The 19,039-nt window shown below is 39.4% G+C and overlaps 1 protein-coding gene across 2 annotated transcripts in view; it reads right to left on the bottom strand.

Moving 5' to 3' along the window:
• PIK3C2G (phosphatidylinositol-4-phosphate 3-kinase catalytic subunit type 2 gamma) overlaps window positions 1–19,039 on the bottom strand; it is a 210,664-nt gene that overhangs the window by 166,205 nt on the left and 25,420 nt on the right. For both annotated transcript variants that reach the window (XM_064459408.1, XM_064459416.1), the window contains 2 exons: window positions 13,749–13,851; window positions 5,928–5,998 (listed from right to left, as the gene is read on the bottom strand). In XM_064459408.1, coding sequence (XP_064315478.1) covers window positions 5,928–5,998; window positions 13,749–13,851 — 174 coding nt within the window. The remainder of the gene's footprint in view (window positions 1–5,927; window positions 5,999–13,748; window positions 13,852–19,039) is intronic.

Here is a 19,039-nt window from a genome sequence, read left to right as displayed (position 1 = left end):
GTCTCCAGGCATAACATCTTTTTCATATTGTTACCCAGCTCAGAAGTAGTTCTGGACATACCAGCTTGCCCTGTTGCCTTGATGCATACAGGTAAGCATGTTTATTAGCATGTTTGGCCTAAATGCCAGTTTCAGAATAATTTCATAAGCTATAATACTAGTTCAAAAAATTAGCATATTTTCCATCAGTTTATTCTACCCTAGACAATTTTCTGTATGAAGTAGCCATAATTTTACATAATTAATAGCAAACAAATCCAGCAACTTGCAACAAAGATCAAAATACTTCTATTAATGCTATCCTGAATCTTTGGCTGCTAGATAACTAATAATACCCATAGGTTATCATACAAACATACTTCATACTTGTACATCTTTTACAGCTGTATATAAATATTGCAATGCTAACCAACCCATGAACATTTAGTGTTTTTTTGACATTGAAGAAAATTTTGGAGCTTTTATCAAGGCAATATGGTTCAATGGTTTTGAAAAGAAATGAAAAAAGTACAAACAACTTGAGAGAGTTAGTCTTAGATCCCAGCTGGTCTATATGGGAGGAAGACAAGTATATAGCATATACTTACAGCATTCATTTTTCAGTTTCCTGGCAGCAGCACCTACTGTGGAGCAATACTAAGTTTCCTTCATAAAATGCTGTTTATCACCATGCTGCCTAACTAAGCTGTGCCTAACTGCATGGATCAGACTAGCCATCATGTTAGAGTTACTGGCACCTTGGTCTCAAGAGATTATGGGCCAACAGACTGCAGTTCTGATGCACTCGATTTACATTGTGTTTGGTTTTCAAGCTATGAAAATCAGTGCATGAAGCAGTGTAGTGGCTGCCAGTTTTATTTGTTCACATTTGCCTGTGAGAGCAAATCTGATTATTACAGAGGTATGGTTCCAGTTCATTCTTTTTACTTCATCTCAAGCCAGTTCAAACAGTTCTTTTGCTCCTCTGATGGATCTAAGCTGACTGAGCATCTCAGTCAAGATGTTCTCTAAAACATAAATGTTTGAGTGCTACAATCAGAAATGTAACTACAGTACAGGCAGACAACCCTTAGCATCATTTTATATAGCTGATCTAAATACTCACAGCTGTGAAGGCACAGCAATATGGGAAAGTAATCTGTTGGCCTTCCTAGGCGCCAGACAGATTTGCACAGCCTGTGTTGAGCTCATTCTACTACACCCATCTACTCTACCTCTATTACAGCCCTAGCTAGATATAGAATTGATGAATTATAACACAGAGTCATAGAATCATAGAATCGTTAAAGTTGGAAAAGACCCTTAAGATCATCGAGTCCAACCGCTAACCTATCACTGCCAAGTCCACCACGAAACCATATCCTCAAGCACCACGTCTACCCTTCTTTTAAATACTTCCAGGGATGGAGACTCAACCACCTCCCTGGGCAGCCTGTTCCAATGCCTGACAACCCTTTAGGTGAAGAAGTTTTTCCTAATATCCAACCTAAACTTCCCCTGGTGCAGCTTGAGGCTGTTTCCTCTCGTCCTATTGCTTGTTACTTGGGAGAAGAGACTGACCCTCGCCTCACTACAACCTCCTTTCAGGTAGCGATAAAGTCTCCCCTCAAGCCTCTTCTTCTCCAGACTAAACAAACCCAGTTCCCTCAGCCGCTCCTCATAAGACTTGTTCTCTAGACCCTTCACCAACTTTGTTGCCCTTCTCTGGAAACGCTCCAGCACCTCAATGTCCTTCTTGTAGTGAGGGGCCCAAAACTGCACACAGTACTCGAGGTGCGGCCTCACCAGTGCCGAGTACAGGGGCACGATCACCTCCCTTTTCCTCCTGGCCATACTATTCCCGATACAAGCCAGGATGCCACTGGCCTTCTTGGCTGCCTGAGCACACTGCCGGCTCATGTTCAGCCAGCCAGCTGTCAACCAACACCCCCAGGTCCTTTTCCTCCAGGCAGCTCTCCAGCCACTCCTCCCCAAGCCTGTAGCATTGCATGGGAACATGTTGCAAACATACATCCTAGTGCAGAATAAGCACAAAGATTTTGTTGCATGTTATGTTAGAAACAGTGGTTATGAATAGATATATTATTTATTGGCCTACGCACAAAAAAACACTCCGGTGGCACTACTTACAAGAATAAGGGCTGTTTCTTCACTGTATGGCTCACCTTATCATTTTGACGGTGCTTCAATTCTAAGTGCCTTTTCCTCATAACTGTGCCAGTGCTTTCAGCTCAAACTAGTTACCTCCAATGGGGAAAAAGAGTATGTGAACAGTGATAGAGAACTTTGCTCCATGGAGTGATTTTTTGATCCCTAAGTTACAAGTGCATGAAACTTGTATTTACAATACTTGGAATAGCCATGGTTAGATAGAACCAGCCGTGCACCCAGCATGGCACCAAGTGGGAACCTACTCCAGGCCCTCTATGACTCTGCAGTGTTACTAAGACACACGGGACTTTAATTCATTAAAAAGGAGGAGTTCAGTTCAAAATGTCCAACATTACATGAGGCAGTCCACCATGGTGGTATTTCCATACCGTAGCATGGAAGGTATGTAATGCACATCCTGGAGCAAGCCTTAAGTACACCCCTGGAAGACTGCATATGTGCAAGGAGTCTAGTGTGGTGCTGTCTCATGGACATGGCCTCTAGGGAGAAGTCCCTGGAATGAACTAGGAAGGGGATGAGGATCATGTTACAGAATAATTAAACTAGACACACCTAAGTCCGTGGACCCTGATGGGAAGTACCCAGGAATGCTGAGGGAGCTGGCTGATGTCATTGTGAGGCCACTCTTGATAATCTTTGAACAAACATGATGGTTGGAAGAGATGCCTGAAGATTAGAAGAAAGCAAATGTCATTCCAGTCTTCCAGAAGGTAAGAAGGAGGACCCAGAGAACTACAGGCTGATCAGCATCACCCTAGGAGGGTGATGGAGCAACTGATCCTGAGAACCATTTCCAGGCAGATGAACTACAAGAAGGTGATAGAGAGTAGTCAGAATGGATTCACCAAGGGAAAGTTGTGCTGGACCAACCTGATAACCTTCCATGATGAAATAGTAGGTTTTTGACACTATCACCCATAACAACCTTATAAAGAAGCTAATAAACTATGGGCTGAATGAGCAGACAGTGAGGTGGACTGAAAACCAGTTGAATGGCCAGGCCCAGAGCATGGTGATCAGTGGCACAAAGTCTAGCTGGAGGCTAGTAACAGTGTACCCCAGAGGTCAGTCCTGGGTCCAGTACTGTTTAACATTTTCCTTAATGATCTGGATGATTGGGCAGCGTGTACCCTCAGCAAGTTTGCTTATGATACAGAACTGGGAAGAGTGGCTGATACAGCCAAAGGATAATACTGCCATCCAGAGGCATGTTGACAGGCTGGAGAAATGGACTGACAGGAACCTCATAAAGTTCAGCAAAAGGAAGCACAAAGTCCTGCACCTGGGGAGGAATACCCCAATGCACCAGTACTGCTGCAGGATGACTGTCTAGAAAGTAGCTTTGCAGAAAAGGACCTGGCAGTCCTCGTGGACAGGAAGCTGACCATGAACCAGCACTGTGCCCTTGCAGCAAAAAACGCTAAAGGTATCCTGGGCTGCTTTAGGAGGAGTATTACCAGCAGGTTGAGGGAAGCGATCCTTCCCTTCTTACTGGTGAGGCCACACCTGGAGTACTGTGCCCAGTTCTGGGCTCCTCAGTACAAGGGAGACATGGATGTACTGGAGAGAGTCCAGTGAAAGGCCACTAAGGTGATGAGGGTACTGGAGCATCTCTCGTATAGGGAAAGACTGAGAGCTGTGACTGTTTAGCCTAGAGAAGACAAAGCTCAGGGGGATTCTTACTGATGTTTGTAAACAACTGAAGGGAGGATGCAAAAACGATGGAGCCAGGCTCTCCTCAGTGGTACCAGGTAACAGGACAAGAGGCAATGGGCACAAACTGAAACACAGGAGGTACCGAGGGTGACTGAGCACTGGCAGAAGTTGCCCAGAGAGGTTGTTGTTTCTCTTTCCTTGGAGGTATTCAGAAATCACCTGGACACAGTCCTGAGTAAGTGAGGCTGAGTCCAGACGTTACTTAATTAGGTCTTATACAAAGAAATACCTACTCTTGTCAGGTTTGAATCTGCCACTTTCGCTTCCCCCTGTATCCTACATTGGAAAATACAGTAAATGATCCATTTTTTCCAGACATTCTCTGTGATCCTCTATTTCATAGGCTTGTGATCTATAAAATACCCATCTTCTGTTATCTCTTCATCAGGATTAAAAATATTGTTACATATTTTTTTCTCATATGAAAGGTATTTCATTCCTCTGAGCATCCTTGCTGCCCTTCTTGTCACCTTTTCCAGTCTATTACATCATATTTGAAATGGGAGAAGCAGAACTGCTGGCTGTATTCAAGATAAACAAACACCCTACACTGATACTGTGGCATAATATTGGGGGTCTTTTGTTTTTAATTTCTTTCATAATAATTTGCAACATTTGTTTTATCTTTTTTTTTTTTTTTTTGCAGCTGCTGTGCACCAAGCTGATATTCAGAATTATTTATTATAACACCAAGAACTCACTGCTGGTGGTAAAAGTCACCTCAGAGCCTATGATTTCATATGTGAATTTAAGACCTCTTCCTCCCATCTACATTTATCTTCTCAAAATTTCATCTGCCACTTTATCACACACTCAACTCAGCATTGTAAAATCCTTCTGCAAATCATCACAGGCAGCTCCTGTGAACATTATGGACAGCAAACTTTTGTCACTTAGCTATTACCCCTTTTTTTCTCAGATAAGTTAGAAATGCAATTCAGAGCACAGGACCTGACCACAGATCTTTCTGGGTCGTCACTGCTGGGAAATGTGTTCTTCTACCCGTCAAGCAGGAAATAGTGATCAAACACAGTTCAAGCTTTTACTTCTTCAATATTTACTGAACTTGTGTTGAAGAAAGAACGTACTTATTGCCTGTGCTATCAGTTATTCATTGCCCTGTAGTATCAGAGGAAATTTTGCAGACCATAGTTGATTTGCAGCTCAACATCTTTTATCACATATCCCCTCTGAAGACTCTTTGCAGTCAAAAAGGCCACAAGCTTTACATCACAAGAAATAAAACAGTCAATAAGTAGTGTGCATATAGACTGTACGATTAGCTTGATCTCTTTCTAGCAAAAGCCAGAATGGAAATTCGGGCCATGCTCCTAGGAAACCAGATGGGTCGTCAGTAAGCACCAGATATTCACCTTGAACAAGACACTGCCTCTCTGTTTTCCTCCATCTGCTAAATGACAGGTGTGGCATTTGCCATTCTTGGCAAAGTACACGTTGATGAAAAACATTGCAAAAAGTGTTAACATCTTCTTTATCTAAGTGCATGAAACAGAACATAATGAAAGCTGAATGAGGAATCTATTTCATTTAGTGCTTGTCCATGGCTTTAAAGTCAGATGCACTTTGAGTGCCAAGTTAAAAAGTTGTCATAGCTAGCCTGCATTAAAAAAATTAAATAAAACAAAACATCACTCAACTGTGAAAACACAAGCATAATGAAGAGGAAATCTATTATTTTTACAGTATTTACTCTTAAAAATTCTCTAAGAGCAATGCACAAGTTAAAATAATGAATTCTTCAAGCCTGGGAATCTTTGGGAAACATGGAAGCTGTAATTAAATCTTCAATGACATGAAAGGGAGAGAATGGGAGAAAATTACACAGATTGATAAATGATTATTGATTTTTGCTAAGCAATCAATAAGGTCTGAAAATAAGGGTCTAAAACATTAAACCAGTTTTCTTTCTCTTTGATAATCATTCCTGTCCCAGTAGGTCTCGGAATTGTCCTTTGGGGCCAGGAGGCTCACTACAAATATGAACAAACAGAAATACTGTTAAATACCAGTGTTCTTACCGAGTCAGTCTCCAGGCACAAGTGTATTCTAACAGCTGATTCACACTGAACCGTCTTAGGTCATCCTCATGCTGTGGAAGAGAAGCATATAGTGAGATATAGCATTCTGATAGGAAGAATGTAAGTTGGAGATATTTGCTTGGTATTTTCCAGTCATCATGTTCTTTTAGGAGCTCTCAGAGTGTTCAGGAAGTTTGGGTCTGAAATTTTATTTGGTGAATCTCTCTCATGTTACACTGGGTTGTACTATATAGGAGGCCAAACAGGACCATCACAGTAGTTCCTTCTAACTACATTTAGATTAAGACTATGGCCAGGCCTCAGTAAACCCTGCCTCTGCTTTCTTGCTACAGACAGCAGAAGGCACCCCTTTGCAATGGCAATATACACTAGTCCTGAAACAGAAATCAGTTTGCTGCTTCCTTCTCTGAGAGAACAGAATGGAGAACATCTGTACTACCCTTTGCAACCCCTCTGAAGGGGAGATGATCAAGGCACCAAAGCATTTTTTGTATGATGAGAGCCTGGCCGAGCTGGGACTGTTCAGTCTGGAGAAGGGAAAGCTCAGGGGAATCTTATCAATATGTACAAATATCTAATAGGAAATCATGAAGACAAGGGGGTCAGACCCTTTTCAGTAGTGCTTACTGACAGGACAAGAAGTAAAGGGCACAAATTAAAACACATTAAATTCCACCTTAATACAAGTAGAAATAGTCAAACACAGGAAGAGGTTGCCTTGAAATGTTGTGGAGTAGGTTAGAATATCTGCTGAGGTATTCAAAACTCAACCAGGAATGGTCCTGGGCACCCTGCTCCAGCTGACCCTGCTTGAGCAGAAGGATTGAACTAAATGAGCCCATGACGTCCCTTCCAGCCTAAAGAATTCTGTTATTTTGCCTTATTTGACACATTCTGCTGACCAAACCTGTTCCCATTCAGATATAGTCCTTTCTCCAGCCCCATGGATTTGTTGCCTTTTATGCTTTAACTCCTTCCACCCCATGGAGGTAGCTCAGCCCATGCTAGGCATGTACTGCCAAGCTTGTAGGCATGTCCTGAAAATTCTGCCCTTTTTCTGACTCATGGTTGAGCTCAAATCCCTACAACTCATAGGGAACAGTTACCGAGGAGTTTGTGACAAGCATGACCCCAAATTCACAGGTGAAGGATTACAAAGGAAATGACACTTATGAACAGGTAAAATCCTGGGACAGGTGGGGGGATGGGAGAGAAAATAGTTAAATAAGACAACAGAAGCAGGAAAGCAGCACAGCACATAGGCATCTAGTGGTGATGAGCTTCTGTTTCCATAGTGGCTAGGACAGCTGCCAGACATTATTTTTCTTAGTATCTTTAGAAATGCAAATGATGGCTGGGATGGGCAGAATTTAGGCAACCAGCCTACAGCCTATTTATTTATGTGTGTGCTGATCTAAAACATTGATTTGCTCAAAGGTGAGGTAGAGGACAGAAATTAAATCTGGCCAAGGATACAGAAAAATCTGAGAGGTGACTCCAGTTTAGGCTAGACTAAACTAATGAAACTTTCAAGTCCTTTGTGAAGGGAAGACAAAATGGTTTAACCTTAAGCAAAATATCTGAGTAAGAAAAAAATATCTTCTGTTCATCTTTTACTGTTGTAACGCTCAGACAACAAACAAAATTTCAAAAAAAAAAAAGAGAAGAACGTAATCTGACAGTGACAAAATATGGTTAATGATTTTTCCCCCCCTCTTAAAGAGAATTTGAAAGAAAATTTGTATTTTCTAAAGAAAAAAAAAATCAGTCTTTTATTTGGTTGGCTAAAAAAGCCTTCTAATAATTTGAATGTTAGAGAATTCAAACCAAAGTTTGTTCAGAATAAGGTGACCACACTAGCAGGTTTTTCTAGTTAATTATAGTATAGTAGTGGTCTAAAGCTAATGTTTCTGAGCAACTTGTGTCTCTGCTATGGTTGGATTCAATTTAAATATGCATATGAATTAATTCACACTAATGCTGCTTTACATCGCTATATAGAGATTTAGCACCATTTAAGGAGCAGGATCTTGCTGAGCTAGATACATTACAGATGTTCTGTAAAGAATTCCCATCTGGAGTGCTACTATCTCTTTTATCACATAATGGCAATAAGTGAAAGATGAATTAGATGAATGAAATGGAAGGGGGTGAAGGTAAGAAAAACATTCTCATTCATTAAGCCTTCAATGTATGTGTCTTAGAGCTATGCACTAAGCTCCACCTTGTCTGGGAATTTGATCTTACACAAACACCTGTGTTCCTTACCTCAATCTATTGACATGAAAGTATTAAATATTATTATAGAGGAGAAGACAGGGTAAGTATTTGGGGGTTGGGGGATGCATTTGTGAGTAGATGGTCTTTTCTCAGCTGATTTCAGAATCCATGTCTGAACCCCACTGAGTTGCTTCTACAAAGATTACTACAAGACATACAAAAATAGATTATGGATGCCAACTTCCTGAGTGCAGCACTAATTGTGCTACATATGACTCTGACCTAGTAACTGCTGGTTTTGCTCACAATTAATGTCTTCTGCCCATACCATGCTTGAAGGCTTGGAGCACCTGACTTCTGACAGCTATCATGCTGCTTCAATGCATGCTAGAGGACTGGTACAACACCTCAAGCCCTGAGAATATCTTGTAGTGCTACCATAGTCAGAAGCATCCGTTCCAGGAAGGAAATAGCAATAGTCAGTCGCATCCATCTTGACTCTCAGTAGATCATATCCCCTTTTTTTATTACTATTTTTCAAGTCACATTACCCTAGAGATGAGTAGCGTACTTGTTCTGCAAAACCCACCCTGCATCTTTATAATGTCACTGCATGCATAGCTGACACACTGCCACCTCTGGAGACCTTACAAATAACAGAGCACATCTGAACTGAGTAATCACAGGGACAAGGCTTGAGCTACAGAAGAGGACTGAAAAATGACAAACTTCCTCCTTGATCTTACACAACGACAGGGCTAGAGGACAGGGAAGGATGAACTTGGGAACAATGTGACACAGACTGAAGGAGGCAGCCCTGAAGCTTACAGAGAAATTAGGTATGTGTGATTGATAGGAACCCAGAAGCTTAAGGAGATCTAATAGACTAGGACAAATATATATGGGTATATATGAATTATTTAGCACCTGAATACAGGGTGATTACTATATAGAAGGGCTGTCAAGATATGAAGATGTTTCTGTGACACTAGTTAAACTACAACCTTAGTGGAGATGTCTATAAAATAACATATTCCAAAGTTCAAAATTTGGAAGGATCCTATAAATCACAGGTCAAATCCTCTCCTCAGCTGGGTGCCAATTAACTCACAAAAATAAACAGTAGCTGCATATGTACATAACTGTCTGAGATAGCTGAAGAACCTTAAAAGTCTCAAAGTTTGTGCCTTGGTTTGTTTCTTTGTTTGCTTGTTTTTAAAAAAAAGCACACTATTTTCACATCTTTTTATATGAATTCTGAGGGAGGGAAATTTATTTTCCATAAACTGCCTCTAAGTCTGTGACTTTCAAATGCATTTTATGACCAAAGCTGCAAGTTTCAGAAAACAGCAACAACAAAATTGACTGAGCTCAGTGTACGCTACCTCAGATCCTTGTATTCAGTTGTGGCTGGAGCAGGTTTCAGTAGAACCAAATTGACCTACAGAACTGCGTTCAGAGTGAAACAAAACACTGCAGCTTTCAATGCACCATACTCTGTGTCTCCTCTGTTAGAGTTCATCTGGTCCTGACAGACTTGCTGGTGCTGCTGCCTGCAAGCAGAACCTCTCCTTTCCAGTACAAGTGCTCTGCCACAAGCATGCCCTGGAGCTGGAGGAAAACTCTGGGTCTATGACTTATGCCAGCTCAAGAGCTGCTCGTGTTCTTTGCTATTATTAGTAACCTGAAGTAACTTCATGGCCTGAAGCTTTCAGAGCTGTGTCAGTTACTGTAAAGAGGTGATCAATAATTCATTGAAGATATCTTAAAATGTCACCCTTCCTGGTTAAAGCCTATTGTAGGTTATTAGTTATAGTTCCACAAATTCTTTGAGACAATAAATGTTTTCTAATGGCCTGAACATTGCTAATTTGTCTTCCAAGCTTGTTAGTTACATGCCTGAAAGACTATTTTTGTTTGTTTGTAATTATTCTACCTGGCAATCCTGACCATTTCCAAAACATGACACGTCAAGAGATGCTCCTGGCCTCCACAGTGCATTGCAGTATATTAAACCTCATTTAGACCTGTCAAACCGCAGAAGAGTTGAAGGAGACTTTGAGGATATTAATGGAACATAAAGCATTTCACAGTAGCACGATTTCTGGAGATATTTAAACACAAGAAAATGTTCCCTTCTATTTGAGGTACTACAGAATCCCTCTAAAGTCACACACATTTAAATAATGGAAAAAAACCCCCACCTTCTTACCATGCTGGACAACTGACTTTTAGTGTCTGTGATTATCTTCAGAATGTTAACACAACACACTATGCCTGGTAAAATATTAACACCACTAACACTGGTATATGTGAAAATAAAAATGCTTTTGAACTTTCAGGGAATATCACCTGCTGGCTGCTTTAGTCCAAAAATCCCTTTCTGGAAGGCAAGTGAGGCTCTTGTTAGAAATTCATAAATTTTCTTTGCTGCTTCTCCACTGCAAAAATTCATGACTTACCTAGATAATCAGTGTGTGGGGACAACTCTGAAAAAATGGGTCTGTCGGATAGGCAGAGCGCTCCCTGGAAATGGTATCTGGATAAAGTTTTCTGCTTCTACACTGTTCCACTGCACATTTCTTCCTAAACACCACCAAGCCACTATGAATTTAATTCATATTTCTGACCCACTACAACTGGTGGAGTTTGTGCTTAAGAGTTGCCTCATAAAGACCTCCTAGGTTAAAATACAGACTAGGACAGGTGTGTAGTCAAAAATAATCTAGCAGTCGCGATTCAGTATTATTGTAACCCATGTACACTGGGCCACCATTTTACAAGGAGACTACTGGATTTTTTCCACTTTCATTGTCATTCCTAAGATTTCAATGTGTGGAGAAAAATCTGCCAGGTGTAGAATTCCCACTCCTGTCAACAGAAATTCTTTGTCTGGCTAGACGGTATAAAACTGAGATTCAATATGTTTCCATATCATAAAGATAACCTTACATTCTATGTATAAGCTTTATTTTGAAGTTTAGCAGGAATCCAGCATGTTGAAAATGCGGTTCTTAAAAGAATTTTTTTCAAGAGTGTTAAGGCTGATAAAACTTATGTCTCAAAAAAACCAAAATCAAATTAAAGGTCACACACTGGCTGAAAGACCTGTGATTCAATGTAAAGCCCCAGGCCAAATTTCTTGCTTGTAACCGCTCAGTTCAAGACAATTTCCTCTTTCTGAATACTTCTAACAGAATGCCAGCTTCTCACAAAAGGAAAGGAAGCAAGTATTCACCTTAAAAAATATGTTTTCAGCTGAAATGACAAAAGAACTGTGAATGTTCAGTTACTAGCCAAAGTTCATAAGCTGTCTGTTTTAAAAAGAAATAATAGTTGCACATTACTTATAAGTATCTATTTATATTGGTTATTAAGCATAATAGTAAAATAATTGTAATTTGCATGTACAGACAGATATTTTTAACTCTGCATCCCAATTTCAACAGTGTTATGTAAGGTAAGCAAGAATCATGAAGGCAGTCTCCAGATGGCATTGGTATAGAGTTTTGCTTCCTTTGCACACAAACAAGCTTTAAAGCTTCAGAAGAGACTCCTGAAGATATAGTTAGGCTCCAAACCAGATAATTTTTAAGATCTATAATAATAGCAGATCTATAAACAGCAAATAGGTCATTTGCTCTATATTTTATTTTTTCTGTTTGAAGACAGAGTAACTTCTAAAGAATCAATCATTGGCTTAGAAGTTTGAAGAGATTATCAGAAAGTTTTCTGAGGCTCCCCTTTCAGTATATGTATGTAAAAAATACTTTCACCACATGCTGTATTCATATAAGTAGCAAAATGCATTCATACCAAACTTCTAATTCATGTCACTGATTTCTCAAGCCAGAAGATGTTAGACACCTGCAACTGCCCAGCAGAAGGGTCAATAATATATTATTCCATCTAAAAGATAGAGATGTTGACCCCAAAAACTAATTTTTCTACTGTTACACATACTTACACACATCCATAATTATAACTAATCACCAACACTCCACCTTTCTCAATCCCTTCTTTGGCAGTACTATAGAGAAAAATGAAGTTTTCCATCTCCTAATACAGGATGTCTTGTCACAGATCTAACAACAGAAAGGGCTATGATGACCATCTAATCTGTTTAATGCAGATGATAGAAATCACATGGTGATTCCTACCTCAATCTCAACAACTTGCAGATACAAAACTCATTCCAATGGTCACTGGACGTGTTCTTTTTGCTACTGTGATATAGAGATGGGGTGAGAAAGGACACGAGGTGGGCACTTGCTCACTCCCTTCTGAAGGTATATTCAAATATCCACTTATTTTCTCTAGACTGAGAGCAAGCAGTTAGAAATTAATTGATCTGAAAAATTTTTGAATAAGTGACCTGGTGATGAAAGCTTCCATGTTTTCTAATTTATTTTCTTTTGGACAATGCTATACCAAGAAGAATCAATGGTTTTCAAAAAATAATTAAGTGATTAATATTGGTAGTGATGAATGCTAATAATTTAAGCCAAGATTGTACGTATCAGCACTAAATTATTCTGCTTTTATCTATAAACTTGTTAAAATGTTAAAAAAACCTCATATGTATATATATGTATGTGTGTGTATATATATTTGTCCTCTTTACAGTCCTTTTTTATTGCTCCATGTAACATATTGAACTTGATGTTTCAAATGGTGACACATAATAGAAATGAAAAGAAAGCCCCTGCCTTTTTGTGTTTAAAAACTGCCAACTGAGCCATATATTGACAGACTCAGGCTGACAGAATACCTATGCAAAGCAGGCAATTGTTACTACCTGTGAACAGAGTCAACACACTACCAGTGAACACTGCCCAGAACAAAGCTTCTGTTGTACTGCAAACTTTGGGTTGGAAGTAATTCAAGGTGGTCCACTGGCAATAAATCTCACATTTAGTAGCACAGGTCCGTGTCATTACATCTCAGTAATATACTGCAAGGTAGCTTATGCTCAAATATTCTGAATAGGAATCTACCTGGGTTTAAGATGATGATAAAACAATGTTTTACTGTTTGTAAACAATCATACACCTACATGTAGACATTTCAGCATGTCTACAAACAAGCACATGCACACACACAAGTATGCATCACACATGCACAAACACAGCAACTGTGATTCTGGCTTTTATCAACCTACCTGGTTTTCAGTGATGATGATGAGAATCCAGACCTAATTCATTTGACATAACACTTTGAGTGGTTTTGCCCTAGTTATATTTAAAAACGTAGAAAGGCCAATCAAAAATAAGAATTCGCTGACCACCTGAAATAAATAGCATTAGATTCTGACAAAACTGGGCTTTTTTTCTAGAAAGGTAACCTTTGGTCTTTTTTAGTTGTGTGTTCTCCACAGTAACTCACTAGATACAAGTACAGGAGCAAAGTAGAGATACTCCCCAGGATGTTTCAACTGGAGTTCAGCAACAACTTAAGCATTCTCAGGAAAGCAAATAATCTCTCTCTGATTATTATTGCAGGTTACTGCTTAGAAGGATTGGTGGAATTTTATTCCTTCAGGGATGCTGAAAGAAAGAGGAGCAAAAAAAGATAACATACCGTTCGAGCCAAACTTTGCTTCAAATTACTAGCGTTGTGTAGTCGAAGCTGAATGCAGGTAGTTGCCTTGCGAAGACTTTCATGGCTGCCCAAAGTATGATTACTGCAGTTTGGGGGGGAAAAAAAGCCCAAATGGTTATCTCTGCTTGCCACTTCCTTCTTCCCCCGCCCCCCCCCCCCCCCCCCCTTTTTCTCCTAAAAGCACCAGTGGACTACATTCTAAGTACAAATCAGACTGAATAATATGAAAACTGTACTTGGTACCTACTTCAGTGAAAACTGATGGCATTTTGTTCTGGCATATTTTCTGGTGGAACAATTTCAGAATAATTGCTTAGTTGTATCTTTGATTGCTGTAACAGAACAACAACGAAACAGAAAAAGAATGTCCTAAACAAACAGCACATGCTCCCAAATTAGTGTAATTTATACAAAGTATCTTGGTTATGAATGCACCACTGCAGAATGACTTGCAGTGTTTGAAATCCAACTTGAAATCAAATATTAACTATAAGTTTGAAAATCAAATACATTAAGTCGAGTGGCCCTTGATTCTCAAAGAAATCAAAGTTCCCACCCTGTGCAGCTCACACAGAGATGGTAAAAGAAGCTGTGAGTTGGTTTTACTCCTTCTCAAATCATAAGCCAGCTAAGGTCAGTGAGCTCTACTCACTCAGCTGGAGTGGTTCCTACAAACTACTCTGCTGGTCAAGGATGCTCTAGCACCCCGTGAGAGGGGAAGTCCTTATTCTTATTTGCCCCTTCAGAGCAGCTTCTATTCCACTTATCACTCTTGGCACCTTCTTTTAAGTTATAATACTTAGCTTCAGTTTATCACTTCTTTAAAATTACTTGGAACAAAAATAATTTCATTGTTTGCCTTCTAGTTTTTGTTTTAATCAGGTGAAATAATGCAAAAATTGTTTCAGAGTTAAGGCAAACATATTTTTAAAAAATCCTTTGGGATTAATGGGTAGGAAAAATGACACTGATTTTTGCAAAGGCTAATTCGTCACCAAAACAAGTTAATATGCATCATCAGTTACAACCCTAGTGCATGTTCAATTAGATTCATGTTGCTTTTTTTGAGCCTCTAGCCACACAAGTGCCAAAAGGGATATTCCATATTTATACAGATTTATAGCATGGTAAGTTGTTTCAGGACCCCCTGGGCCATGAAGGAAAGATGATTCTTTTCTGGTTTGTCAAGTGCCATGGAAAGCACCTAGTTCAGATGTAAACTGTGTTTCTTTCTACCTAAAATGGCTTTTGATGAAATGTCTGAACAAAACTAGTTGGATTTAGTTCCAAAAAACACTTGCCCTATGAGTAAATCATGGAAAGTGTGACTTAGGGGACAGAAGGACAGACTCATATCTCACATGGCAGCAGAGGTCTGCAGCACAAATGAATGGTTAAGCTTAAAAAAATGTATTGTACATAATTGCCATTTAGCACAATTACAGGGAATTCATATATCTTGTAAATGTTCTGTACCTACACTACACCACACCATAACTAAGTAAAATATATACTCTTTATTAGAGGTCACAAAAGTTGTAAGTGTAGATATAGGATTTTCTTTTTTTTTTAACAAATACATTAAAGGTCACAGAGGACAAATCCATTTCCATCTTGCATAACCAATACCTACAGCAAGGTCCTCTGATAATGCTTCCATACATTCGCAAAATTCCTTGATTTTAAGAGCATAAAATACAGATGTAAGCGTAACGCAACACAGTTAAATACCTGTGCTGATGGAAAGTGTACCACTGTTATTCCTCAACCCTTCTCAAATCCCTTTACAAGCAAACGTCCAAGTGACAGATCCCCAGTTCCTGGGACTGCACCAATGCATAGATTCTCTTCTGTTCCTCCTCAGCACATATCTGTGTTGTGCCTACACATGGCTTTCTTGAAACTTCTTCCTCTCCTCATTTCACCTAATCATGTCTGCCTCCTGACTCTAATGATGAACTCTCCCATGATCCTTGCATCCTTTATAACTGCCTCACACCTGTTTTATACCTTTACCCCACCATTATTCCTGCTCTTTCTATTCTGCCTTACCTTCAACCTCAGGACAGGCATAGTATCAAGAAAATTACAAAGGAACACATCTGTGAGTCCTGAGTCACTTTTCCCTGATTCCTCCAGTGTTGCTTTTACAGATTCCCATTGCAATGCCAACATTTCACCAAGCCAATGACCGAAATTGGTATAGTTATACCAATACATAGGAGTTTTCTGCTAGTGTAAACTGATACAGCTGTACTCTGTAGTTACAAATTTGTATCACAGACGTATAAAAACTATCTTTTGCCAGTATGACTATTCCATGTCATCATGCTTCCATGTGAAACAAGCTACACCAATGGAAGTTGAATTTTGTTGTATAACTACATTTATGCTAGTGGTTTGTGTTTAGCTCTGCTGTGTCAGGCAGATACCACATATCATCAAACCTTACTGACATAGCAATGCTGCCTGAAACATGGCAGTCAGAAGCGCTGGCCATACAGTTGGTTTAATGAGTGGATTTTATGTGCACAAATACAAAGAAAAGTTTTGAAATATATTGTGACACAAGGGACTAGACAAAATGGATTAATACCTCAATAACATAATGTGGAAACCTGGTCTAGATGAAAAGTGAACTTCAAGAAACAGAGGCATAGCTTTGCCATTGATTGACAGACTACCTGTTAGCCATACCGCAGGCTGTAACACACTATGCAGATCTGCTACTATACCTGTACTATTAAGATAAAATTACTCTAACCCTCTTTGGAGACAGCGTGATTATTTGTATCTGGTTTACAGTGCTCTGAACTGTGTAAAGGAAACACAAATAAAAATGGTACAACATTATTAACAGTTTTCCCCCTATTTTTTGCTAGAATTACCTCGTGGACAATACAGCTTTAATGAGAATGCCATGACAAAAGACAAAATGCAAAAGGCAGTTTTTGTCTTTAAAAGACATGGTATGAACTGGTCAAAGTAACTTGGCTTGCCTGTGGTCCCACAATATATCAGAAGCAGAGAAAGGAAAAAATCCCTCAGTCTCTTAAGAATCCCACACCACTAGATGATTTTGCTTGCCCTCAGCAAGGTACTGTGATGTACTATAAGCTCCAAATCCTAATGCAGTTCAATACATTTTTTTTACAAAAAAAAAAAAAAGACTCAGCTGAGCAGCATCTCTGAATGAGAAACTTAATCTGCAGTGACAAGAGAAAATGAAGTTTATGTTTTACAAAGAACACATTAATCCAAAAGGTGCTTGCTTCTTATGATCCCAATCTGCATGAGTATAACTCTGCCCAGCGTATAATTAATAGCTTAAACTTCACTTTGAGTGAAAACCAATTCTTATTTAGATCTCAATTCTCAGAGAATAGAATTAGTAAGGAAAAAAAAAGTCATCTATAAGGTCACAGGCAAGCATATGAGCATAAATGATAAGCATTTAGACTTTTCTATTCCATACCCCTGCTCACTGTGTTGGCCAAACTGCAAAGCAGTAAGGTAACTGTGCAAATTCCACTATGGTAGAGTGTGGATGGAATTAAAACTACATATGAAAAGATTCTTTTAAAAATCTGATGCCTAAAAAAAAAGAAAAAGGCACATTTAGGAACAAAGCTTATAAATATCTTTCAACTACATTCCTTTGCTGGGACTGCATTACTGCCACCCCTTGCTAACAGACAGACCAATTAAAAAATAAAATAAAATTTAAAAAAAATAAAAAAAGAGTGCCTGTATTCTTATATACTGTCATGTGATTTGTTTTATTAGGCATTTCAGGATGCTCTGAGCTTGTGGCCTATAGCTCTGAAGGCAAAAGTCTAAATGGAGGATTGATTCATTGCTGTTGCATGAGAAGGGTTGTTTTTGGCTTGCTACTGGCATTGAGTGCTAGGAGTTATTTTGACAAGCTGCTTAACCCCAATTTAATTTATTTTTAGATAACATCTTTCATGAAGGGCATCACCAAATCATTTTCAGGGGCACCGATCCTAAGCCTAAGGAAAGACAGGAAACTGTGAGAGCAAGATTTAAAGGTAAATGTAGAAGGTTTGGATGGTGGGATGATAAAGCAAAGAATTTTTAGAAACAGCAGATGGCCCTCCAAGAAATAAGAGACTATCATGAACAGGAGAAGTGTGAGTGGAGATCACACCCACAGCTAGGAAACCCAGAGAAGGAGGGTCTGTGGATATATATGAAAATGAGATAAACTTCCATGAGTAGTGGTAAAAATTGATGACACAGATAGGGTTTTACTCCTCCTTTCAAGGAGTATGTCTTTCAGATAGGGTTCTGCCTCCAGATGCACTTACACTGAACATCTCAGAAAGGAACTGCAGCAAATCAGCAGAGAAGTAACGAACGTAGGCCTTACAATGACAGAAGGGGCAGCAGCAAGGTGGCAATGAATCCTAATAGCTTCTACAGGCACCGTAAGAAAAACTTGTGGGAAAAGAAGGCGTAGGAAGAAAGCCTGCAGGTTGAGGCAAGGCCAGGATTTCTGATCAGTAAACAAAATGAATTTAAAGACCAGAAACCAAATAAGATTCCAAATCAGAATTTCACAGATGGCTCTATTAGTTATGAACCGACCTGTAGCCTATATGCATCCTTCTGATTTTTTTTTAAATTTGGATATTAGAAATATGGTATTCTACTTGTGAATCAGATAGGATGCGAGCTCAAGTATATCTCATTAGGAAGGGAATAACGGATAATGAAATCTTGTGGTGCTGCCTGTAATGGTCATTAGCACACAAATATTTTTTCTCTATCTCACTCAGAGCTAAACAAATTCCCGAAATCATCAAGTCTTTCAGGTGCTTCTGAAGGAGGCAGGGTGAAGTGCTTATTAATACAGACCAATATATTAGTAAATGAGAGCTTCTGAGAGATCTTCACAATATTGTCTGCTTTACTAAACCACTCTGGTCTGAGAACAATTCATCCTGTCACCATTTTGGCTTCACTTTAGTCTTTTCTGGATTACAGTAAAGCAGGAGCAGCAGAGTATTTATTCCCTTTGCTGTCTCATAACTTGGGGAACTTCTACTGGAATTCATCCCTGGATGATTTCCAAATACTCTTCTGGGGAAGAACTCTGCACAAGTACATCAAATCACTCTGTTAGCAACATAGTGAGGAAAGCAATTTGCACTAAAAGATAGCCCAAACACATGAAAAATTTCACCCTGAGGCAACTCCACAGGCCGTGTTAAGCTACCCAAGGGATCATTACAGTCTGGGGTTTC

This window comes from Phalacrocorax carbo, chromosome 1 (assembly GCF_963921805.1).
Source record: "Phalacrocorax carbo chromosome 1, bPhaCar2.1, whole genome shotgun sequence".
Lineage (NCBI taxonomy): Eukaryota > Metazoa > Chordata > Aves > Suliformes > Phalacrocoracidae > Phalacrocorax > Phalacrocorax carbo.
Note: the sequence above shows the minus strand (reverse complement) of the source record. Positions and strands in the feature narration are given on the sequence as shown.